General features: G+C 49.5%; 11 protein-coding genes across 11 annotated transcripts; 4 read left to right on the forward strand and 7 right to left on the reverse strand.

The window, feature by feature from the left end:
- Positions 1–128: 128 nt before the first annotated feature.
- ASPBRDRAFT_40506 (uncharacterized protein) lies at positions 129–2518 on the reverse strand. The gene is made up of 2 exons (XM_067624368.1): positions 630–2518; positions 129–548 (listed from the first exon to the last, which is right to left on the reverse strand). Exons 1-2 carry the CDS (start codon positions 2019–2021, stop codon positions 165–167), a joined length of 1776 nt encoding a protein of 591 aa, XP_067482472.1. The 5' UTR covers positions 2022–2518; the 3' UTR covers positions 129–164.
- Positions 2519–3832: 1314 nt separating this feature from the next.
- ASPBRDRAFT_669219 (uncharacterized protein) lies at positions 3833–4482 on the forward strand. Its single transcript, XM_067628808.1, has 2 exons — positions 3833–3959; positions 4024–4482. The coding sequence occupies exons 1-2, from the start codon at positions 3882–3884 to the stop codon at positions 4411–4413; spliced, it is 468 nt and encodes a 155-aa protein (XP_067482473.1). The 5' UTR covers positions 3833–3881; the 3' UTR covers positions 4414–4482.
- A 355-nt stretch (positions 4483–4837) lies between these two features.
- On the reverse strand, positions 4838–7024 carry ASPBRDRAFT_118852 (uncharacterized protein; the record flags this gene model as incomplete). Its single annotated transcript, XM_067617199.1, has 3 exons — positions 4838–6174; positions 6238–6337; positions 6551–7024. 3 exons carry the CDS (start codon positions 7022–7024, stop codon positions 4838–4840), a joined length of 1911 nt encoding a protein of 636 aa, XP_067482474.1.
- A 423-nt stretch (positions 7025–7447) lies between these two features.
- ASPBRDRAFT_173020 (putative aromatic-L-amino-acid decarboxylase) lies at positions 7448–9430 on the reverse strand. The gene is made up of 3 exons (XM_067619737.1): positions 9305–9430; positions 8258–9188; positions 7448–8190 (listed from the first exon to the last, which is right to left on the reverse strand). The coding sequence occupies exons 1-3, from the start codon at positions 9351–9353 to the stop codon at positions 7620–7622; spliced, it is 1551 nt and encodes a 516-aa protein (XP_067482475.1). The 5' UTR covers positions 9354–9430; the 3' UTR covers positions 7448–7619.
- A 689-nt stretch (positions 9431–10119) lies between these two features.
- ASPBRDRAFT_205234 (uncharacterized protein) lies at positions 10120–10576 on the reverse strand (the record flags this gene model as incomplete). The annotated part of the gene is made up of 2 exons (XM_067621731.1): positions 10120–10474; positions 10539–10576. 2 exons carry the CDS (start codon positions 10574–10576, stop codon positions 10264–10266), a joined length of 249 nt encoding a protein of 82 aa, XP_067482476.1. The 3' UTR covers positions 10120–10263.
- A 1171-nt stretch (positions 10577–11747) lies between these two features.
- On the reverse strand, positions 11748–13259 carry ASPBRDRAFT_118617 (uncharacterized protein; the record flags this gene model as incomplete). Its single annotated transcript, XM_067617184.1, has 1 exon — positions 11748–13259. One exon carries the CDS (start codon positions 13257–13259, stop codon positions 11748–11750), a length of 1512 nt encoding a protein of 503 aa, XP_067482477.1.
- A 1071-nt stretch (positions 13260–14330) lies between these two features.
- On the forward strand, positions 14331–15058 carry ASPBRDRAFT_120644 (uncharacterized protein; the record flags this gene model as incomplete). The annotated part of the gene is made up of 2 exons (XM_067617370.1): positions 14331–14631; positions 14694–15058. 2 exons carry the CDS (start codon positions 14331–14333, stop codon positions 15056–15058), a joined length of 666 nt encoding a protein of 221 aa, XP_067482478.1.
- Positions 15059–15524: 466 nt separating this feature from the next.
- ASPBRDRAFT_40509 (RibD family protein) lies at positions 15525–16795 on the reverse strand. The gene has a single exon (XM_067624369.1). The coding sequence runs from the start codon at positions 16432–16434 to the stop codon at positions 15607–15609; it is 828 nt and encodes a 275-aa protein (XP_067482479.1). The 5' UTR covers positions 16435–16795; the 3' UTR covers positions 15525–15606.
- Positions 16796–16838: 43 nt separating this feature from the next.
- Positions 16839–17708, reverse strand: ASPBRDRAFT_40512 (uncharacterized protein). The gene is made up of 3 exons (XM_067624370.1): positions 17585–17708; positions 17383–17526; positions 16839–17325 (listed from the first exon to the last, which is right to left on the reverse strand). The coding sequence occupies exons 1-3, from the start codon at positions 17599–17601 to the stop codon at positions 17304–17306; spliced, it is 183 nt and encodes a 60-aa protein (XP_067482480.1). The 5' UTR covers positions 17602–17708; the 3' UTR covers positions 16839–17303.
- A 750-nt stretch (positions 17709–18458) lies between these two features.
- ASPBRDRAFT_53170 (magnesium transporter CorA family protein) lies at positions 18459–19607 on the forward strand (the record flags this gene model as incomplete). The annotated part of the gene is made up of 2 exons (XM_067627017.1): positions 18459–18964; positions 19022–19607. 2 exons carry the CDS (start codon positions 18459–18461, stop codon positions 19605–19607), a joined length of 1092 nt encoding a protein of 363 aa, XP_067482481.1.
- Positions 19608–21163: 1556 nt separating this feature from the next.
- ASPBRDRAFT_480316 (uncharacterized protein) lies at positions 21164–23392 on the forward strand. Its single transcript, XM_067626003.1, has 5 exons — positions 21164–21745; positions 21808–21854; positions 21905–21958; positions 22021–23068; positions 23127–23392. The coding sequence occupies exons 1-5, from the start codon at positions 21452–21454 to the stop codon at positions 23301–23303; spliced, it is 1620 nt and encodes a 539-aa protein (XP_067482482.1). The 5' UTR covers positions 21164–21451; the 3' UTR covers positions 23304–23392.
- The last annotated feature ends 26 nt before the right edge of the window (positions 23393–23418 follow it).

The raw sequence follows: 23418 nt of genomic DNA on the forward strand, positions 1-23418 counted from the left end.
AGAGAAGAGATCAGAGATAGAGGGAGTCTACTCTAGTATTACTGCATTAATAATGCATCAGGCGCAAGTGCGGGGAAATATCTGAGTGCGTTCATTCTCAGCCAACCTTAACCTAAACAGAGCCCAAGCTTCCTCTCAACAGCATACAACAGAAGCCTCTACGTTTATAGTGTCCATTTCTCGCTACCCATCTTCGTGCACGGCATTTTATCCGCCTCGCATCCCAGCCATTCTAGACAAGGCCAGGACACTGCTCCAAAGTTAAACCGCGGCCGATGAGAACACGCAGGCTGACATTCGTCGGTCTTCCGAACTGGATTCCCATCACAGTCAATTCCCAGCACCTGTCTCATCATTTCCTCGCAGGCTCGCAGGATTCCTGCGGGCGACTCACAGCACCCAGGGGTGGGAGACCCAGGAACCTCCTCGAAGGCCAACACCCGCGTCTGGATTTCCTGATGAATCCGGCTCAGCGACATCTTGTACTTTCGGGGGTCTTCGAGGACCGCAAGGATACTCCTCCAAGTACCCATCAGATGAAGTCCACAGTGAGTTTGACAGTCCTCATGCTTGCTAGCAGCCAAGGCATCCAAGTAGTTCCGAACGATGTTCGCTAAGCCCTGGTAAAGCTCCATCCGAGCTTGGTAGATAGCTTTATACATCTCCGACGGCAGACACGCATTCTTGGGCTTCGATTTGAACGTGTAATCCATGATCACACCTCGTGTCGCCTGTCGAAAGTCTTTTCCGGAGTTGGACCGAAACACCCAGGTGATGAACAGCACCCAGTCCACGAGCTCTTTGCGCGTGGGCACATGGACTTGCGGATCCACCGAGGTATATTCCACCCAACCGGCCAAAAGGGGTTCCATGGCCTGTCGGAGCTGGAATCGATCCACAATCACCGCGATGTCCTTGAGCAAGGCGAGTTGGGCGTGTCGGGGCAGGAGCATCCATCGGTGCGTCAGGGCTTGGAGAACCCACAGCATAGCCGCTGGATTGAAGTAATCGTACGACAACTTCTTGTGGCTAATGAGCTCATTCTCATCAAAGTGTTCCCGGTCGCTGGGGTGCACGCCTTTCCGTGGTCGGTATCCGAAGATGTCGGCAAAGGTCTTGGATGCCAGGACCAGATTCATGACAGGCACACGGATCAAGGTGGGTGGATCATATGTTGTGATTTCGATCACCACACGACGTTTCCCCATTCTATATTGTCCATATCTCTCCATGGGAGGTAGTTTAAGAACAACTCCTGGGCTGGCGCCGTGAAGTTCTAGGTAGTCGCATCCAGGGAATGGTTCGACGGAGGCATAGTCCTCATCCGAATCCTCCGAATCCTCTGACTCCTCTTCGAACTCTTCTTCTTCTTCGCCTTCATCCCCCTCTTCCTCCTGCTTGCTGTCTTCTGACATGTCCATGTCCGAACCAGCATCCTCGTCACCTTCATCCTCATCCCCAGGTGAAGCCTCGTCCGCGTCTTCAGTATAGTCCAAATCTTCCATGTCATCATCATCGTCATGATGAGAAGGCGAGGGACATTTGGGGCCATCGTGCGCATCATTGATGGCTTGTTCGATGCTGTTGTTATCACGGTCTTGGGTGGGCACATTGTCGGGATCATAGTCGTCATCATCACCAGCATTTTCTTTGTCGTCCTCCCAGTCGCTTTCACCATCACCATCATCATCTGCATCATCCATCTTCTCCTCATAGTCCTCGCTATCGTACTCACTCTCGGACGCTTCATAATCAACGTCGACGTCCAAGTCCTCCATGGCTTCGTTGAGATCCACCTCGGAAGCTAGCTCAGTAGCTACCTCCGTAGCGTCATCATCATCAACGTTGGTGTTCTCGTTCTCCGGGGTAGGAAGTCCTTCCTCCGGAGAGTGAGAGGGGCCGGAGGCAGGAGTAGGTTCAAAGGTGCTAGAGGCCGGCACCAACCCATCAGCAATTTCCATGTCGCCATCATTGCCCATTTCGCAGTCCTCCATCTGAGGGGTCTCTTCGACGTGGTTCATCGTGAATAGATGGTCGACAGATGGATTCCTTTCAAGTTTTGCGTATGCTGGCAAAGGACGTTGATATAGCGATACTGATAGTAACAGATGATGGAACTAGGGATGGTGGAGTCGACGAATACCCCTGCTCAGGACGCACAGATACCCTCTATATATCTTTGGCCTGAGAATCATGACTCGGATACATCCATGATGATTCTATCATTCTATAGTGCTGGGAATGCCCGGCATGGAGTTTGCCTTCTTTGGCTATGTGTCCAAGGAGGACAGGGTATATTGGGAAGAACGTAGTTGAAACGTCCTTGACAAAGACTGAAGATTTGAAGGGGTGGTCAGTATTTATTTAGTCTACCATACGCTTTGGGAGTGCGTTATTGGTACACTGTTTACCTTTGAAGAATACAGTAGTTGTCGATGTAATAAGTAGTCTATAGTGGGACTTCCCATTGTATGAATAGTGTGGCTTTGTTATGATTCTACAATGGTTTTATCAGCACAAGCTCTTTCTTGCGTGGTGGGCAGTTCCGCTTGATAAGCAATGTAGAAATCAAATATCTTTGTTCACGTGCAGTTCATTGTTGTTTCATGTTTATCTCTATATCATGCAAATTGGCAGTAAGCTCAACATTCATTGTTCCAGTGCGGCCATCATATATCAATTAAGGGATATGATAGCAGTCTTTGTCTCCATCATTCGAGACAAGCAACCCGTCGAACAAGAGTCGTCGACTAACTCGAACACCAGCCGGCAACACTACGGTAATTACAGCTCAAAGACCAGATGAATGGTCAATAGAGTCCAACAGCAAGTCCAAACCTACACTTGCTTCTTGTTCCCGGTCCGTTGCTACACTGCCTGTCTAGCAGGTCTCCGCTTACATGGACAAATGGTGAACAATGATAACCATGGAGAGGAAACAAACGACGACAACCACACGATAATGACCAGATGAATGATAGTACCTGGGAACAGTTTTCCGGTTATGGTTCAGACAACAAAGATAATGATAACAACGACAAAGAACCTGCTGACACCACAGCACCACCCATCGATCCTACCGCCAGCTGGTATCAAGAATTACTCGACGGAGCGTCGCATTACATAGACTTTGTGGTGATCACTCTGTTAGCGGTCATGTTAGGGCCTGAAAATCGGGGTTTAGACCTCGGAAAAAACAATTGGCAGAGCATTTTATATATCGTTTTCCAGAAGCTTTATGTTGTCGTCCCCCTTCCCCCAACTCCCGCGGCACAGTCCATCTCCGATCTCAACAGCCGCACGGAAAGACGAGATGAAAGAGTGTACTATGAATGTCATTATCACAATGAGGGTGTCCCAGCACGTCCGTTACATTTCTAGGAGCATTTTCAAGCACAAGGCTGTTGACATGTAGAAGTACAAGGACTGCAATAAGAAACCTCGCCGTGCTACCCGTTTCATCATCTTATATAGCCCAGAAAATTGGTGACGTTTGAATGTGGTAATTAGAGCGTCTTTTCTAATGATGTCTCTCGTGTTTCTATTTGTGGCCGGTAGAAACATCGTCAGCATTACCAACGCTCCTTACATTTCCTTGTTCTTTCTTGTTTTCCTTAGAGGTATTCCATCTGCCTCGTTCTATAGTGCTACCGGAAAAGATATCCTTTGTATAGCATTAGAAGATGGGCCGCTCGACCATAGAATACGTTAACATTACTCATGGCTGACTTAGCCGGGTATGCATGGATGCATAACCACTTGGCTGTGACTTCGTCTGCCGTTTCCTTCCATCGAATGGCGTCTTCCATTATACTGTTAGTTTAGTTGCCGCCTTGACTTGATCCTCCAGACAATAGCTCTCAAGCGTGGTCGCCGCCATCATGGACTCGCCGACCCCAAACTACCCCAACCCTCATCACGAGCAAACTGCCCTCGAAGTCACCGATATGAATCTCTCTGTAAGCCAACATAATGTACAGTCAAGCCTTTTACAATTGTTCATACTGATATCTCATGGATTAGACTACCGAAACCCCACCACGAATCCCAGAAGGATGGACAAATCGGCCTGCCGACCTAAAAGGGTGGTTTGAACCTGGATCCGGAGAGACGTACCTGGCCAGATGCCATGGCCTCAAAGATGTGTCGCTTGTCCTCACAACAACCCCGGAGACCGGAGAGCTTCGATACATCATCACGTCTAACAAGGTATACTATATTGGAAACCTGATGGATGAGCATATCCATCAAATCATCAAGCCAACAACTTGGCCAGATATTTTAGCCACGCTTAGCAGAAGTGGTGGGAGAGATCTGACAACGAAGAAGCTTGAGCTTGTAGATGTGCCAGAGGATGAACGGCCCCGGGATGATGAAGTGATTGAGGGACGGAAACATTTTGTTCCAGCTTGACGCGATGCTCCTGCCAGATCTCACAGTGACAGTTAGAATTCAGAATATAATGATTGTCCAACAGTGCGGAGCGACAGTATCCCATGCTTCAACTATACCTGCTCGCTGCGCAACAACCGGCTACTATATGACTTGGTCAAACCATAACCAGCTGTATGGTGCCAAACCAGAGAGAATCTTGATTGCCCATAGCCAAAGCCAAGATTACGTCCAACATAGCCGCACTGATCGCCCCAATCGTCAGTTTCAGGCTGCTGAGAGAACTGGTGGTTAGACCTACGTCGATCGAGCAGCCCGCTTCCAATCATGTCCTCGCTTCTATCTCAACGACCCCTTCTTTGATATACTCAGCTTCAATATAAACAAGAGGATAAACAACTAGACATGTCTTCAAGCTCAGTCAAGCAGACCATACAAGCAAAAATCACGAATGAGATCTATGCTTTGCTTCAACTTCATGGCCCCGGGCTAAAGCATCCTGATATGGGTATTCATCTGCTCCTTCCCCAACCCACTTCGTGCATGGCCAGTTCACAGCATCAAAGTTAAACTGCAGCGGAGAATGAGATTCGTTCTCGCTGTCACTGAGCTCCTCAACGATATTTCCATCAAGGCTAATCCCCAAACACTCCCAAATCGTCTTCTCGCAACCGTGTAGAACCCAATGCGGATGAATTACGCACGTAGGGTATGTGTCATTCATCATGCCAACAACCTCGGCTCTTCTCACTACCTTATACACCTCCAAAAGAATACCATTCGGCGACTTCTTGTATCGTTTCGGGCTTCGCGTGAATTCGAAGCATGCATTCAACTCTGGTCGAAAGTCGTGCGAACAAAGCCTCACGTAATGGGGCATGTGATCGTTTCCTGGATTCAGACACCACAGATGCTCCATGATAGCTGACTGCAATTCCCCGTTGACCTGCCTTCGGGCGTTGTAGATGGCATTATAAATACTCTTAGGAGTATACGGGTTCTTTGGCGGATCCGGCAAGGCATAATAATCTATGATCAGACCGCGCGTGGCTTGACGAAAGTCCTTCTCGGCTCGGAATACCCACGTAATATACAGGACCCAATCCAGTAGTTCGGCGTGATTTGGGATGTTCTTACCATCCTCTCTCAGATAGACATATCGCAGCCAGATGGGCAAAACCTCCTCCAGAACACCTTGGAGCTGGAACCGGTCCACGATGACGGCAATGTCCTTGAGCAAAGCAAGCTCGACGCGCAAAGAGTACAAAGACCGACGCATAGCTAGAAGAACCCACAACATGGCCACGGGGTTGATGTCATCGTACACAATCTCCGTTCTTGGCGCACAGAAAACTAGTTGTACGTTTTCCTCTGCCGCGGTCTCTTCTTTGTAGCCCCAGATCTTGGCATGGACATTTGATCTCAGGGGAAGATCATTTACGGAGGCACAGATGAGAGTCGGCGGATGATATGTCGTGATTTTGATGAGGACCTCCTTTCCACCCGATGTCAAATTATGGACATGTCCTGGTTTGTCGGCGAACTTTTCGAGAAATTCGCATCCGGGGAATGCAGTAGAGGAGCTGACATCAACGCATCCTGCATCACTCATGCAATCGTCACCTTCGAGCTCATCCTCGGAAGATGTGTCGTCTACGTCCTCTTGGATGATTGGTCTTCGAGTCTTGACTTTGTCTTGATGAATGGGTTGTATAAGCTGAATTCTCAGCCTGCCGTCATCCTCATCGTCGTTACTGTTGTTGTTGTCGTCGGTATTTGTGGCTTCGATATGCTTCCATCCTCTCGGTCGTTCATATTGATAGTCCTCATCGTCGTTGGTATCACTATCGTTCATATGTTCGTAGCCCCAACTCTCCGCATCACTGACATCCATATCATCATCTTCGTCGCTTGAGTCACTTCCGACACTCCAAGCCGACTCTCTCTTGATCAATCTGGCCCTACGAATCTCCATATTTTCATCGCTTGAGCTGTTCTCATCCCTATTATCCACAATCATATCACTTGCGCTGTGTTTATCAGTGCCTGAGTTGGACGAACCCAACTCTTTGTTGCTGGAGGTGTCCTCGTCGCAAATGTCCATATCGATGTCGCCTGAGTTGTGTTCATCGGTTCCTGTGTTGGACTTGCTCGGTACTTCATCGTTCGAGTTATTCCCATTGGTGGTATCCAGCTTCTTGTTGCTTGCGCTGTGTTCATCAGTGCCCGCCTTGGATTCGTCGGACAGTTCCTTGCTTGAGCTGTCCTTGGTATCGATAGACTTGTTGCTTAAACTGTGTTTATCAGAGACTGTATCAGACTTGCTTGTTTCTTTGCCACTTGAGCTGTTCGTATCTTTATTCTCGTTGCTGGAGCTGCGTTCATCAGTGTCCGTATTGGACTTGCTTTTTGAATTTTTGTCAGAATTTATTTTCAAGACTTTCATGGCCACATCAAGCAGATGGATGCAAGGTCGTTTACGATCATCGATGATTTCGTTGTCGCTATCCTCCTCTCGAGCACGCTTCTTCTTGTTGGAAACATTCTCAATAGGGCCCGCAGGTAGGCCAACTTTACGCACTAAGGGCGGTTTGTCCTTTTGAGTGGGTGATACGTCTTTCGTGTGGTCCATTATCGATAAAACGCAAGGCACTCGACAGAAGCCTGTTCTGTCGTTCAGTTGGAGTGTATCAAATTACACTGGTACCTAAGTAGGCTCTAGTAGTGTACCTCAGGGGGACGAGCATGACCAATATATTCTTCTCATGGGTAGTGTTACTTTGGAACACGCCTCCATGGCTTCTTCTATGTCTCTATTGTGTCATTATAATGTGAGCTTTATTTGAGTTGTTGAACTGGCATGTCCCTAAGGTGTTACTGCGCAATAGCGTTATTGGGAAGGGAAACAAAGGAGCTACGGTTTGTTCATTTTCAGTATGCTTTATGGCTTCTTATATGGTACTATAATTGCTTAGATAAATATAGTTCATTCATCCTTTGTTGTAGGAGATGGGTATATCCGCTTGATTTACATTGTTTGAGTTTGTGATAAATTCATACTGTCATGTGAACTATGTTCTTCTTTTGTTTAGATATCTCCTGACCAAGCAGCCATTGTTCTAGTATAGCCCCTTTACCTACCCAAAAATACGGCATAATGCAATATATCTCTTATATCTACAACCAGAATCAATCATATCTACAATAGCCTAAACTGGTATACACACCTACCCCCGCTGAATAACCTCCTCCGCCGTCTGCACCAAAATCTCAAAAGCCCTCTTGACATACTTCTCCTCCGCCGCCGGATTGGTACTCACAACCCGGATAGCATAAACCCCACAGATAACCGTGGAAGTAATGAAGATCTCCCCCCTAGAGTTAACCAACTCATACACCTCCTTCGTCAATTCATTCGCCGCCTCATCCGGCTGGGCAACAGCGACTCCATTGTCCGCTTCCACCATCGTCGTGCCCGACTTGGGACTCTTGATGCGGAAGACAGTCAACCCGAACGCAGGCGTGGTGATGATCTCGAACAGATCGGCGCGACTGCGCACCAGACCCGCAAAGGTCTCGCCTAATCCGATGGATTTACGGATGTAGTCCTTCATGCCGGTGAGGCCGTAGCTACGCATGACGAACCAGATCTTCAGGGCCCGGAACCGGCGGCCCAGGGACATGCTCCAGTTACGGTAGTCGGTGACCTTGCCGGAGTCGGAGTAGTGATTGCGCAGGTAGGCAGGGGTGATGTCGAGGGCGTTGGTGAGGTCGTGGCGGTTGCGGATGAAGAGACAGCTATCGTTGTCAGTATCCAGACACCATTGGAGTACAACAAAGTTAGTAGATGGGTAGGGGCACCAACCTAGCATCAAAGTTGACCAACAGCCACTTGTGCATATTCATATTGAAGCTGTCCACACCCTCGGCAAACTCCTTGGAAATATACTGCCACTCATCCGCGACCAGCGCCGCACCGGCATAAGCAGCATCAATATGAACCCAAATCCTCTTCCAATGCTCCTTCTCTGCCAAGACAGCCTTGATCTCCCTGAACCGATCAACAGCACACGAATTCGTCGTCCCAAGACCCAAGGTAATGAAATACGGCGTCAACTTATCCCGATCCAACCCCTCCAACACAGCCCTCAACCTCTCCCCCGTCATCTCCAGATTATCCTCCAACCGCGCCTCCACACTCCGAAACCTCGTTCCCGCCAACAACGCCCCCTTGGCCGTACTGCTATGCGCCTGGTTACTCGCCAACGCGACCAACCGACTCCTCAACTCCATCATCCGATCCTCATACTCCACCGTATCCGGCTTGAACCCCTCCCCGACCACAATCTCCGTCACCCGTCTCTCCCTTGCCGCAATCATCATCGTCGCCACCGTATCACTCGCCGTCACCTGAATCACACCCCCGCCGCGATTCTCCGACGTGCTGAGGAAACACTCCGGCAATGCGAGCGCCTGCGCGAGCCAATCCATCACAATGGTCTCGAGTTCCGTGCACGCCGGGGAGCAGAGCCAGTTGAATGCGGGTGCCGTGAATGCCGCGCTGTACATTTCTCCCAGGATACTGGGGTAGGTGACACCGGCGGGGAAGAAGGCCATGAAGTTCGGGGATTGCCAGTGCGTGATGCCCGGCTTGATCTTCGTTTCGATGTCGGATTGGATGGCGGTCCATGGTTCTGGGATCTCCGGGGGTGAGGTCGGGATTAAGGGACGGAGGTAGCCTGGTTCGATGGTGGGGACGACGCGCTGGTTGGGAAGGTCGTCGAAGTAGTTGATTACTGTTGTTTTTGCGTGGTTAGTAGTTAGGTTGTGTGTCTGTGAATTTGTGGACTTGTGTAGTGCGGGTGGGGGTTGGGGAAGTGCGGGGTGTAGGAATCGGAAAACTGGGACTAACTGTCGTCAATGGCCGAGTAGGCGGCTGTCCGAAATTGTTCGCGATCCATTGGAGAGAGATTAAGGTCCCTGGGGGGTTTGTAAAGAGGGACTAAAGATGTTGTGGAGGAGAACTGGAGTGAAATTCAGCGGAGAGTTCGGAAGACGCCAGGAATGAGGAATCTCGATTTCTTTTATCGATAAGCCGAGGCCGGTGGGGACCCCCCCGGAATTGATTCCGATGGTCGTTCCGGCATGTCTTTTAAGGGCGTCCGATCTGCACATTTACTCCATTTTTAAGCTATTTAATTCGATGTTGAGAATGCGCTAGGGATCGGTTAATAGTCCTCAGAGTCCTGGTATATTGCTGCTCCTGAGTCATGTCGTGCTGACAAGTGTGCCATTGGTAGAGTTGGATATTGACGGATATTCCGAGGGTCGCGGCGGCTGTTTGTCGGATATTTCTATTCCGGCAGTGCACATTGGGGAACATATTGAGGGTTAGTAGGACAATAGGGTATTTTATCTACCCTATGAAGGGGTATTGAAATACCCGCAAGAAGATTTTCTCCTACCTTGTGGGGTTTGGGCTGTGTGATGGTTGCTAATGAGCGCCCAGAATGTGCCTCCATTCCGAGTTCCGAGAGGCCTCGAATTGCGCATTTGTCTCATTGCACTGTTAATAACATCGAATAAGCACATTCACTACTAAGGAATCATAGTACTTCGTCGCTGAATACAGTATATCTCAGAGAGACACATAACTCATTCAGCTCCTCTTGCTACAGATTATTCTTCACAAAGTCAGCTCAAGGCAATATATCTTAATAGATCATACCCCATATCAATACTCCCATTAAAACAACGCATATAAACCCTAAACATCTGAAAATAATCTACCCAAACATCAATCACCAGAGCATCCCCCAAACCCACTGTACAATAACAACAACAACAACCCAACCAAAATGAACAACATCATCACGACACAGCTTCAGCTTCAGCTTCCTCCCCCACCACCGCCTCCTCCTCCACAGCCTCCCCCTCCGCCGCCTCCACCACCTCCTCCACCACCACCACAGCTGGCGCCCACTCCCCCTCCGCCACAAGTTGCGCCAGGAACATAGCCTCCTCCATAATACCGACCGCCTCCTGTCCTTGGTGTTTTTGATCGTCGAGACCACGCTGACCCCTGAGCAGGTCGCGAAGAAGATGCACCGTAGGTGGTAGATGTGGTCATAGGTCGAGGACGGTACGGGGAAGCCGGTTCGTTAGAGGATGAGGAGAAGCACATTGTCTTGGATTTGTGCACGGATGTGGGGGATATAGTTGGTTGTATTTATGTTGAAGATGTAGCTATTATCTCAGATGATGTGGAGTGTGGAGATTGTCTTGTCGGAAGATACCTTAGTTGTCTATGTTTTGCACGATATATATATATAGAGCTTGAGTTATATGTATGTATATAAGAGTTGCATTGTAGCATGGTAATGGAGTTGAAATAGGGTTCGTTATATTATATATACTGCTGAGCCTCAGCCTTGTTGCTATTGCACGAGGCTACTGCTAGGCTGGGCATAGTCATGCGGATTACTCCGCCTCGTCTCGTGTTTGTGTGGTTCGGGATGGATGAGGTGGCTATGCTGATTGGGTGAGGCGTGATACGAGGCTGCGGGTGGGGGCACGTGCGATACGGGGATTTGCAGGGTTTGTGAGTTTATTTTTTGTTTTCTGCTGGGGGATTGTAGTAGATAAGTAAGGTGTGGGGAGGGAGGAGATTGCCTTGCTGGATGTATAATCTTGGATTTACGGTAATAAGTTGATGTTGGACGACAGATGATGCGATCATGGTGGTTTTAATTGGCAGAATCAATGATACAGTGGCGTTTGTCGGGGTTTCGATGCGACAGACTATTTGGTATTCTTGGTTTCATACGAACAGCGTATTATTGAATTGAAGTCTCTGTAAAGTGGTGAGATTGAGAGTTTATGTATGTTAGATCATTTATTACAGCATAATAATAGGTATGTATCTATTACGTAGGATCGAGGCTATGTCATATTCCGTATTGCATTCTTGTAGTACAAATGGGGCATACTTTCGACGAGAAATATGTCATGCAGTCTGGTCAAGATAGTGAGAATAATGAGAAAGGTCAGAAAATTATGGTTCGGGATAGTCAGTCTCAAAATGTGTTTCAAGGGCTTGCAAGGATATTGAGTAGCACAAATAGCCCTGGCCACGAGAACGAGGTAAAAAAATGTACCTGAATGGATTCCTTGAGTTGATGAACTGCAGTTTGGTGGTATAGTGGGATGCTAGTGATATTACTGCTTCATATGATGAGCATATGTGCGGCTAGCATGGAATTCAAAGCATGTAGTTCAAAGATCTGTTGAGTTGGAGTGGATTATCGTCGATTTTCTTGCCCGAAATCCGCATATATCCAAGGATCATCGTTGAATCAAGGCCCTTTGGTCCACAGTCCTGGCCGCATGAGGTCGAAGCGAACACCCACGTGGATGTTGAACTCCTCGATCAAGTCGTCACAATCTTTCAATGTCTTATCCAGCTCATCATCGCTGACCCAGAGGCGAATAATCACCTCCTGCAAGAGAGGCACCCGCAGGTGACGGCCCGGCGACTGAAGAAATTCCGCCACAATCTCCTTCAAGTCGCCCACTGTATCTGGTTTCTCCTCCTTGAACATTCCCATGTGGCGGAAGTCCCACCGTAGGCCAAGCCTTTCCAGTGTTGCTGGCAATTCTCGATTGATACCAACCTCAGCGATATCCTCGAATCCGTTGAGTATCCGAATCGGCAACTCGAGTGTCTTGAGCCGAGTAAAGCTCCGGAAAAATTCAGCCGTCAAGTTTTCGAAAAGGGCCTTAAAGACTATATCCTCACTGACTTGCTCCCGATCATCTGGTGTCGTGTGAAGACTGATCGAGAGGTGCTCTAGGCACTTGTATAGCGCCTGCAGGCCATTCGACAGACGTGCTTGATCCGCTTGGGTAGGTCTTTGAGATTCTACCCAATGAGTTCTGTCTTCAACGTTGAAACCAAGGTGAAGACTGCGAAGGTTTTTCATTCCTTGTAAAATTTCGAGGAACGAACATTCCTTGACTGAAATGTGGTCCAGGACGAGAGATTCAAGGGCCGTGTAGTCCGTCTCGAATCCTATAAGCCGCTTGAGATGAAGGTTATTCCAGCTACGGAGCCAGATCCGAAGGTGCTTGACATTCTGTAATCGGAATATTGGGATGAATTGGGTTGCATAGTGACGCAGATTATATTGGCGTTCGGATTCAAACCGAGTTGTAAGGTTGAGGTTCACTGCGTTGGTTCCATAATCCATGGTTTCGAGGTGGCCAAGGTTATTCCGCAACTCGGCGGACTCGATCTTTGTACCAGAGGTAAGGTAGTTAATCATTTCTGCAGGAAGTCCGCCTTTGATGAGGAACAAGTAATCAAGCTGAAGAGATCTCAGATTATGGAGGAAAGGTAGGAGGAGGGCCACCAAGGCGTAGGGGTTCCGCGCTACGATATACTTGTCCCATGCTTCGCGGACCTTGTGGTCTTGAATGACACTACTCACAACACCTCGGAGATAGTTCATTTCCCAATAAAAGGGCATCTTCACTTCAGATGCACGGCGACGATAACGCTTTTGGATTTCAGGGCTTTTCAAGATTGCCGCAGTCCCCTCAGGAGGACTGCGCATCTGTAACTGCACCTCTTGGACGTAGCCACACAAGCGTCTGCGTTTGCCTTCATCTTGCATCAGAGTTGTCCACAGCTCCATGATTCGTTTTCGGGAATTCTTGTCATTCCAATCCCACTGAATCCTTCGATAGAGATAGAGCGTGCCAATATGATTCAATGTGCGGGATGTCAAGCAAATGTTGTGAAGGTCTCCGCGCTGGAGATGCTGGCAAATTTCCTCCCAGACGTCAGGAATCAGACAAACAGACATCGTGGTAGTCGACGGGATGTTAGCGTATGCGATGTCGTAGAACCTGTGGGCCTGTAGCGATGTGTGAAGATGCTCATAATTTCCACAGAATCAAAGCTACTTATAGACGCACTTCGATTTAGGGTTGGTGATGTTTCTAGTCTCCTGGAATATTCCACTCAATATTATTATTCTGTGTAGGACACGATCTTGGTAGTTTCTGATTGGCATTGAGACTTTCCTGTGGCATACAAAATCTGAACTTGTATTGGCTAGACTATCGACAAATCCTTGGCGACCTGATACTAGGGAGCATTTGATGGAATCTCCCAAAGGTCTATAGATGGCTTATTGGCTTGTACCGTCAGCCAATCATCACATGGTGGCGCAGCTAAGATCTGTACTTCTTTGTGCCAAACGCCCCAGAATGATTACTTTGTTCTGAGAAATGCATCCTGGAAGACTCCGAAACAAAGCAAGTCTTGAGAGGAAGAACCCGCATGGGCAAGCCACACCAGTTTTGGGAAGTGAGACATAGTGTCTTGAAAAAAGTGATCTGTAGGAATGGTCGCTCATAGCCTCAAAATGTCTCAAATTATACCCATCTCCATAAAGTATGTACCCCGAAATGGTACTATCTTGCATCATCGGAAATGAAACACAGCATTGTGATTGATTGGACGAGACGGCGCCTTCCAAGCTTATACACCTTGACCTTTGTCACCCAAGCATGTCATGCGAAAGGTACGACCATAGCTCCGGCCACATGTACCTGGAAGAGGCGGGGCTTGGTAGAGAATGAAGTCATAAGGAAGGTTACCCTTACGCTAATGTAATTTCCACCATGGATGGATTGCCCAGAAAGCGTTGAACTACTAGGTTCATGGAGCCACTCAAGCCGCGGTTCCAGTGTAGCCAGCCAAGCGTCCTCTAATTCACTAGGCTGAAGCGTATGAGGCGCATGAAGGCTGATTCATTCTATAGGCCGGGAATGTATTCCCGCCTTCATATTGCTGATGGCATCCAAGGAACAGCATCTACTACATATATATCATGGTCGATCTCCCCTCTCAACATTAACCCAGCATCACTATGGGGGACCAGGTGAGCAACAGCTCCATTCCACCACAATTCTTAGCGAAAGGCTGGGAAGAGCATTCTGCCCAAGTCAATCAATTTTGTGCATTCTTCGAACGTGTTTGTTGCTGCTATATCTGCGGCTTCACCTTCTATTCCTCTTCGAGCCACTACCCTTCCTTCTTCAAGGCCCAGGGGGACGAAAGTTACCCTCGTCTTCCAAACTACAAATCTGTCGCTAAGGATGAGGGCGTAGACGAACGCGAGTTCGAATCAAGATATGTACCGAATCAATGGTGGATGTGGCAACGGATGAGTGAGCATTGTTTATATGACTCGCTGAGGGTGCCATTTCCTGAAGCTGACGGTGGGTCTTAGTCCTCCATAGGGAAGCAACATCCACATACCAAGTGTCCGGCACATACATCGCATCCCATTGTATCTCGGCGTTGCGTGTTCCTATCACAGTCGAGGGGCAAAGAGTCTATATCAAACCGAAAGTCTATTGTAGGGATAAGGCTACGAAACGGTCTCCAGCGGATTGGGTAGGTTGTGCCGTCCATGCCCGCTGCTGGGAACTGCTCTCGCACCATGCCTTAGGACGCTTCGCGGAAAGTAACCTACCTGCTGTCCTAGCTGCCCTTCGGTTTAGGCGCTGTGTGATCGGTAGCCCATGCAGGCGTTGGAGACATTGGATGTTTGCGGAAGGTAAGTCTTGGGTGTTGTCAAGGCAGTATATGTAATCTTGTACCTTTTGATAACAATACCATGATTGCACTAGATCCTGTCCGCACAAAGTGCGTTTCGAGTGCAATTTTCGTCGCTATTCAACAAGGCAAACGGCGCATTTGGAAGAAGAGACTCTATCAATCCCGCGGGAAAGAGGAAGTGCAGATACCCCTCTTAGCACGCAAGCTGCCGATAGAGATTCTTGACATGATCTTTGATTATCTCCCATCTCACACCGTGGCCACTGCTGAGCAGGCATTGGGTATCCGTGTGAGTAATACCTTCTGGTACTGCAGAATCGTCAACAACTTCTTCTTCGAGATAAAAGGCCTTCCAGTGAAGAAAACGGCCTGGAAGAGGCGCTGTTTGAAACTGGAGGAGCGGATTCCAGAAAGTGAAGCACTGCGTGTTCGGCAGTATCTCTTCGACTGCATGGACAATATACTGGCTATTGTGGGAATGCTGGAAGAGGGAAGTCTGATAGATTGGAAAAGATTCTGATTCACGAAACATCTTCTCTATAATGAATCAATCTGATTTCGTTTCAACGAACTCAACCGCCCTAAACCTCCCCCTTAATCCTCCCACAAAGCACCACATCCTCCCCAAACGGATACCACTTCACCCCAGTCAACCTCGAAGCTGGAACAGCTACACCTCCCTCAACCCTCCTCCTCGGCGAAACCACCACACCTCCCTGCCCCAACCAAGTCGGAGCAATCGTAACAATCACCGAATCCACCAAAGCCTGACACCCGGGCTCAAGCAACGAGTTAATAATCGACCCACCCCCTTCAATCATCACACTCTTCAGTCCCTCCCGCACAAGACACTCCAACAACGCCGTCCAATCAATCCGATGCGCACCATTGGAGTCGTCAATCCCCACCGGCAACGCAATAAACTTCCCCCCATGACTCTCCAGAACCTCCCTCTGCGCCGCCGGAGGTACCGTCTCCGCCGCCGTAATAATAAACGGGGCCCTTCCGCGCCCATTCCTCGCCAGTTCGAAGATCTTCGACTGCGCCGTGAACTCCCATCTGGCTGAGGGATCGATGATGATTGGTCGGGGTTGGCCCGCCAAACCTTCGGAGCCGTAGCCACCGACCCCTGCCAATCGACAGTTCAATCCGGGGTTGTCGGCCACGGCGGTGCCTACGCCGATGAGAATGGCGTCGTGGCGCGAGCGTAGATAGTGCGTCATGGCTTTGGATTGCGGGCCGGACAGTACGGTCCGGGTGCCCGGGGAGAGAGCTAATTGTGAGTCGAGGGATGTGGCGAAGGTGAGGGTGGTGAAGGGGAGAGATGGGGATGATGTTTTGCCATCTTTGGGTGGGAGGTGAGGTTCTAGGAAAGTGCGGTCCTCAGAGGGGAAGTTGAGGCTGTCCATTGTGGTTTTGGGTTGTGTTGGATTGATGCGGAGGAATATCAAATGGGATTGGATGAGCGCGGTTGGTTTGATTGCTTGGCCGACAGAGGATGTATTGAGGCCTCAGGCTGTAAGGTATCAACTTGATCAGAGCGGTGATCGATGATTGGTTGAAGTAGTGGGTGCTTTGCTTCGAAAGTCATCGCAGCTGATTGGTTCATTCTAGGTGCTTCTTCCAGGTCCGTTTTTGGTTGCCAGCGACCGGTTTTCATTGTGGTAATAGTTGCGCACGATATTATTGACGTCCTACGCTGACATCTAAGTAGTTCTTCCTCGATGGATGGCATGACCGGTGGCTTGATCACCCGAATCCCTGATAGTCTGTGCTGTGGACGACAGTGAGCAATCTCTTCTATTTCATTCTATGATTTTCCTTCATTCTATTTTTGAATCCTACCCTATCGGCATATCCTTTGGAAATACACCTGCGTCATGTGACCCTCGCAAGCGGCGGATCGATGTCTTCATTCAGGGAAACACTATGTGATTATTGTTAGATGTGATGCAATCATGTTATCGTCCTAAAGAGATGGAATTCCTTGCTAAGTTAGCAAGTGTGACATTTTCTGATTATCAATCATTAGACATTTATAGGCACACCATGACAGGTTCCATGCTTTCAATCAACAATGACAGCTTGAATCAACACTGACTCCAATAAATATGACACATAATCGAACAGCAAATGCTTGCAGAAAAAGCAGACAATGTACATATGCAATGCAGTAGTAACTCGCTTCTTATGGCACAATACAACCATGACAAATCAACGCCAAGATCCTTTGCTCCGGTACGTAATGCAACTATTGACACATCCCCTCGCCATCCGATTATGAGGTGAACCACATGAAACTGGGGCCATCAGAATTAGCTGGAATTGCCAACCTCTCAATTCAATGAAATACTCACATTTCATACGCCATGGAGGGGATATCCTTGCAAATGGAAAGACCAGATCGAATAAGGGATATGGTTGCACCCGTCAGCACAAGGATGGCCAATGGACGAAGTGCCAGAAACCAGACATATCTCCACACGACCCCTACGGCGGATCTGTTTGAAACCGGTCAGCTCGCTAGCAAAGTTAATTAATCATTATGCTGCATCTTACATGATAGAGGAGGACATCTCGGTTAGGGGCGGGCGTATGTTTCTCTCAACGAGCAAAAGTCTTTGCAATATGGTAGAGTATTTCTAAACTTCAAGGTTGACAAATGATCAAGACATGATCCTTGAAAGTGGGAGAAACCAGCCACGGCACTTCTGTTGAGATTATATTTCATTTGCCTGCGCCATTGCCAAGGTGGCAGCCTGCTATCGTCATCCCCAACGGGTCTCCTCCGAGCCACAGCAGCGGGGGTAAACGTTGCACCGCGCCAACGACATTGGATCTTTAGATAGAATCGTCTAATCCCATTCAGGAAGGCCCATGGTGAAATGCTGCCTGAGCCCGATGATCTTACCAAATCCTGCCTTCCGACTTTCCGAATGCTGTCCACGGGGTCCCCACGGGCTAGCCAACCAGAAGGGCTGGCTGGGTCAATTTGCGCCAGATGCAAAGGGTGACTGGGCAGGGCAGCCGGAAGACTTTGCGGTGGGGATCCACTATTGGCTGGTCGGGAGGGGAAAGGGGCCCGCTCCCTCAGCCCTACAAGGCTGCTGCTGGAATCTGTGAAATATCAGTTGACCCCTGGCCTGGCGCAACGTGGATGTCCTGTTTTCTGCTATTTTCTTTGGAGAAGTAAATTCGCTCGCTTTCCTTCTACCCCGGCCCAGGCGTTCACGGATGAAAACCGTGTCGATCTTTGACGTTTTGCTTGTTCGATCAGTCAACAGGCGTTTATATCATAGAATGGGCTGAATGTACGCCTTTTCTGCCCTTCTCTGGCTTTTCGCGTTTTCGTGTGGTTACGTCCTTCGTGTATCGGCTGTGGTTTTGTCGCTCTTTCGCTCTCTGAGGTGACCGCTCAGTCTGGACTCGCAAAATGGACACCAAGGGACTCCACCGGTTCTCCCACTTCTCCTGTCGGACCCAGAAGGTCGTCACCTCGTCCACCTGGGAAGGTCTGCTCATCGAGCAGTCCACTCTGTCTGCTGATACGAAAGGCTCAGAGCCGGACACGTGGTGGGTTGACATCTGCGATGCGACGGAGGAAGAGGTCAGCACTGTGTGCCAGGCATTGTCCATCCATCCTCTGACGGCAGAGGACATTGCGACTCGAGAACCGCGCGAGAAGATTGAAGCGTTTCGGAACTACTATCTGATCTCCTTCCAAACCCTGCTGCCCAGTGACGACCAGAAGAGTTCTCGAAGCCTCAAAGCATCATCGTCCATTCCCGGCTCCGCAGGGTTCTACATACTGGTGTTCAAGAATGCCACGGTGACCTTCTCTCCTAGTGGGTGTCATCACATCGCCCGAGTCCGGGACCGGATCCGTCGGACTCAGGACACACATCTCGTGTCGAGTGATTGGATCTGCTACGCCCTCATGTATGTCCGCTACTTGCTGTTCTAGTCGTCCCGAACACTGACTAAACCAAACAACAGCGACGAGATCATCGATGAATTCGAACCGTACATGCGCGCAGCCGAGCGTGAAGCCGATGCGATCGAAGATCAAGTTTTCATTGCCCGCGTCGACGACGTCAAAGCGCTCATTCCGCAACTCGATAGCCTCCGCAAAAGTATCACTCAGCTCATCCGGTGCCTGACTGGTAAATACGACGTCTTAAGTGGCTTCGTCAAGCGCTGTCAGGCGAAGGACAGAAATCCAATGTTCCCGGAAGGCGATCTCTTGGTGTATCTGGGCGACGTGCAGGACCATCTTGTAACCACACTGACCAGTTTGTCACATTTCGATGAGATTGTGGGACGGTCGCAGTCCAACTTTCTGGCCCAGTTGAGCGTCAACAATATCCGGTTGAGTTACGATGTCAACGCCGTCTTGAGTAAGGTGACCATCCTGGCGACCATTTTTGTCCCCTTGCACATGGTCACTGGGTTGTTTGGTATGAACGTTGAGGTACCTGGACAGGATGTGAACAATCTCGGATGGTTCTTCGGCATTGTAGGGTGCATGTGTGCGTTTGTCGTGGTCTGTTGCTTGCTTGCGAAGAGGATGCGGTTGCTCTAGACCATATTTGGGGTTTTATCGTTATATTCACATGGTAGGAAATGATGCACGATGGCATAGAAAGTGTGCTGAAATTCGCGAATATTCCATCGGACAAGATCTTTCAGTGTATAGCTATGAATATGAGAACCCTGTATTGTTTGAGCTGTTTGTAGAAGTCACGCCGTCTCAGGTGACCGAGTGCCTGCCACTTTCACCTCACCTCATCCCTCTCCTCTTAATCTTGTCATCAACTCACCATTACCAATTCATCTTCCATCAACGTGTGTCATCGTCTTATCACATCTCCAGCTATCTTTAATTGATACCCATATCTACTAATCGATAAACCCGCTATCTACGTGATCTCCGACCGAAACCCCATACTGGAAATGCAGCCGTCCCCGCTCCTGATCAGGGTCAACGGACCGTCCCATGTGGAGTAAGTCCTGATATGTCGAGGCTCTACAGACGGAACACGGGCAGGCAACCGATCTAGCCGGGTCGCTGATCATACGAGGACCTGCTCATTGCCAGTATCAACCAATGGGTCTGCAGACTATTGTTCGGGCTTGATAATTGAGAGTCGGAGACACGGTCGCGAACCGGACAATCGCAGATAAGCACCGCTTTTCTATCATGGACCGTAACTAATGCTTCCCGATATAGTGACAGTTTCCCGAAACTATGACGATGGAACCTTTGACAATGTCGACCAATCCATTGTTGGGATAGCGTAAGAGTATGAAATAGCATGATTATACAAGACGGCTGAGTGCCAGGGATCCTGGAAAAGTTTGCCTGTTCCGGTACCGTTGCACGTGACAACGACGAGCTGCTCCGAAAGTGCTCATCTTTACTGCGTCGGTCATGGTCAGCACCGGAAGGATATGCCCCGATACCTTATCTGGCCAGTAAGACAAGCCTTGCCGTCTCTGCAGCTAAGACGCACTCCTATCGGACTGTCCGCCAATGACCTTGCCCAACTGCAAGATAAGCCAGTTAGCTAAGCCAGCAATGTCCCACCAAGATATTATGTCCGATTAATGACTTCGCTGCGGTGGGCTGTCCCGTCTCTCCCCTATTCTCGAGGTTACCTGAGAGAATCACGTAAAATCACAGCCAGGATGCGTACGATTCATTCCACTTTCACAAGCAATTTACTCTGCCTTTCCAGCTGTTTCTATTGTCACCAACGAGGCATGTTAGCCGAGTTAACAGTCCCCCAGGCCCGTGCGATGACATCAGCGGTACCGGGGGTCCCACGTGGCGTCGTGGCTAACGGTTAACACCAATCAGGGGCGCCGATAGGCGAGGAGAGCCTCTGGGAAATGAGCGCCGGCGCAGGACGGCTGGCCATTGGGAAGGTTTTGGATTGGGAGTCCGGCGCACCCGCTAAACTGGGTGTAGGAAAGCAGTCCCGCGAAACGAGCAGGAAACGAAGACGGGATGTCATGGTGATCCACCAGAGTCCACTTCCCCTGTGCCTGTGCCTCATGCCCTTAGCAAGTTAGCATATCTAGAAAGATAGAGGGACAGTCCGGCACAGGAACCTAGCCCCAGTACATAGCGGTATTCTATACGACCCGCCGGCGAAGCTTACCAGGTCGCTGAGTCGGTTGACCATTAAGCTTCGTTATTATTCGTCCCACCGACGCGCAACTTGATCCTGCCGATATGCCACTATGCCGGATATATCTTAGACCGGATTCATTGTCGCTGACACTTGCATGCACTTTAAAATCTTTTCGCCGTCCCTTGAAAGTTTTTTTTTTTTCGTTTTTTGTTCTTCTGCAGTTAACGGTTCCTACTGAGCTTGTCCTGTCCAGTTTGCCTCAACCACGCTGCATAACCGACAAGCAATCATGGCAGACATCAAAGCAGCCGCGAATCCAGCCATGATGACCGACGGCGCCGAGCTCGAAAAGGTCCGCATCGCCGGTACGAATCAAGCCGACACCCAACTCGCCGCAGAGTTTGGTTACAAGCCCGTCTTCAAGCGAGAGTTCGGTTACCTTTCCACCTTTTCATTTGCAGTCAGTATCAGTGGTCTGTTTGCCACCGTCATGACCACCATGTCCTATCCTCTCGAGGCGGGAGGAAGCAGCGCGGTGGTATGGTGTTGGCTTGTTTCGGGAGCCGGGTGCATGTGTATCGCGGTAGGTTCCAATACAACAGCGCAAAGTGCATCGTGTACAGAGACTGATAAGTTGCGCTGCAGCTTTCTGTGGCTGAGCTTGTATCTGCCTATCCGACCTCTGGAGGCCTGTAAGTGTCGCCGTTTGCTCACAACGACCGCTGCTGACCCTAAGCGACAGGTACTTTACGATCTCGAGACTTGCCCCACATGATTGGGTCCCATCGATCAGTTGGTATGAAACGGCGATATCCCAGAACATGTATCACATTGAAGGAGGATGTTAATACTGTTTAGGCTGACCGGTTGGCTCAACTTACTCGGTCAAATTTGTGGTGTTGCGTCGTCCGAGTATGGTGGTGCGCAAATGCTCTTGGCCATTGTTTCGATGTGCAAGGGATTTGACAATTATGAAATCAAAACCACCACTACCGTTGGTGTGATGGCTGGGTTGACCTTCCTCACCGGTCTGGTCAACTCTCTGTCGACATACTGGATGGAAAAGATGACCAAATTTTATGTCATCTTCCACGTCTGCATCCTCGTGGCTTGTGCCATCGCGCTTCTGGTTATGACAGACGACAAGCACGATGCCTCGTACGTCTTCACTCATGTCGAGTCGACTAGTGGTTGGAAGCCTATCGGTTTCAGTTGGCTGTTTGGTTTCCTGTCAGTCAGTTGGACCATGACGGACTATGATGCCACGGCCCATATTACCGAGGAGATCAGCAACCCGGAGATCAAGGCGCCTTGGGCGATCTCCATGGCCATGTTGTTCACATATCTAGCTGGCTTCTTGTTCAACATTGTCCTCTGCTTCTGCATGGGTGACCCCAACGCCATTCTCAACTCCCCGATGGAGCAGCCAGTCGCACAGATCTTCTACAATAGCCTTGGAAAGGGCGGTGCCATTTTCTTCACCGTTTCTGCTCTGCTCATCATCAAGTTTGTCACCTTCACAGCCATGCAATCGCTTGGCCGCACCGTCTTTGCTTTTTCCCGTGATCGCATGCTCCCCTTTTCCAATGTTTGGATCAAGGTATCTCCCATGACCGGGACTCCGCTCTACGCGGTCTGGATCTCCGTGTTCTTCTGCATTGCCATCAACCTTATCGCTCTGGGCTCGTACACGGCCGTTGATGCCGTTTTCACCCTCTGCTCTATCGCCCTGGACTGGAGTTATTGCATCCCCGTTCTGTGCAAGCTGCTGTTTGGCCAATTCAGGCCCGGACCTTGGCACATGGGCATCTTCAGCACGGTCGTTAATATCTGGGCCTGCCTTTGGACGCTGTTCGTCAGCATTATTTTCGTTCTGCCCACGGACCGCCCCGTGACCGCTGACAACGTAAGTGAAACTGATTGCATACCCGTGCTCTCTTGGGCTGACCAAACCACCCCCTCAGATGAACTACGCCTGTGTGTTCCTGGTGTTTGTCTTGCTGTTTGCGCTGGTTTACTGGTTCATCAGCGGCAAGCGCTTCTACCACGGCCCCGTTACCGAAGCAGTTGTAGCAGATTCCTCCTCCGAAAGCAACCAGCCCGTCGAGACCAAAACGGATAAGAATGGACCGGAGAACTGATCACTCACCACCGTTGCCCGAGGCGATTTCGACACCCGCATTACTTCATCTACCCCGCGACATGATACCCGAACGAACCCCTGCAACAAGCCCGTGTACGAACGATCCCTTTGCG

The sequence above is a fragment of the Aspergillus brasiliensis genome (assembly GCF_001889945.1).
Source record: "Aspergillus brasiliensis CBS 101740 unplaced genomic scaffold ASPBRscaffold_3, whole genome shotgun sequence".
NCBI classification, from domain to species: Eukaryota; Fungi; Ascomycota; class Eurotiomycetes; order Eurotiales; family Aspergillaceae; genus Aspergillus; species Aspergillus brasiliensis.

Bases quoted from the DNA above. Each gene is read 5' to 3' on its own strand.
- ASPBRDRAFT_480316 (XM_067626003.1), top strand. From the start codon at position 21,452: ATGGCAGACATCAAAGCAGCCGCGAATCCAGCCATGATGACCGACGGC. The intron at 21,746-21,807 runs GTAGGTTCCAAT...GTTGCGCTGCAG, and splicing joins CCGGGTGCATGTGTATCGCG to CTTTCTGTGGCTGAGCTTGT. The intron at 21,959-22,020 runs GTATGAAACGGC...AATACTGTTTAG, and splicing joins TGGGTCCCATCGATCAGTTG to GCTGACCGGTTGGCTCAACT.
- ASPBRDRAFT_40506 (XM_067624368.1), bottom strand. From the start codon at position 2,021: ATGAACCACGTCGAAGAGACCCCTCAGATGGAGGACTGCGAAATGGGC. The intron at 549-629 runs CTTTACCAGGGC...TGTCAAACTCAC, and splicing joins TCTACCAAGCTCGGATGGAG to TGTGGACTTCATCTGATGGG.
- ASPBRDRAFT_173020 (XM_067619737.1), bottom strand. From the start codon at position 9,353: ATGGATCGCGAACAATTTCGGACAGCCGCCTACTCGGCCATTGACGAC. The intron at 9,189-9,304 runs GTTAGTCCCAGT...CAAAAACAACAG, and splicing joins CTACTCGGCCATTGACGACA to TAATCAACTACTTCGACGAC. The intron at 8,191-8,257 runs GTTGGTGCCCCT...TGACAACGATAG, and splicing joins TTGGTCAACTTTGATGCTAG to CTGTCTCTTCATCCGCAACC.
- ASPBRDRAFT_40512 (XM_067624370.1), bottom strand. The intron at 17,326-17,382 runs GTGAGTATTTCA...TGATGGCCCCAG, and splicing joins CCCTCCATGGCGTATGAAAT to TTTCATGTGGTTCACCTCAT.
- ASPBRDRAFT_40509 (XM_067624369.1), bottom strand. From the start codon at position 16,434: ATGGACAGCCTCAACTTCCCCTCTGAGGACCGCACTTTCCTAGAACCT.
- ASPBRDRAFT_669219 (XM_067628808.1), top strand. From the start codon at position 3,882: ATGGACTCGCCGACCCCAAACTACCCCAACCCTCATCACGAGCAAACT. The intron at 3,960-4,023 runs GTAAGCCAACAT...CTCATGGATTAG, and splicing joins TCACCGATATGAATCTCTCT to ACTACCGAAACCCCACCACG.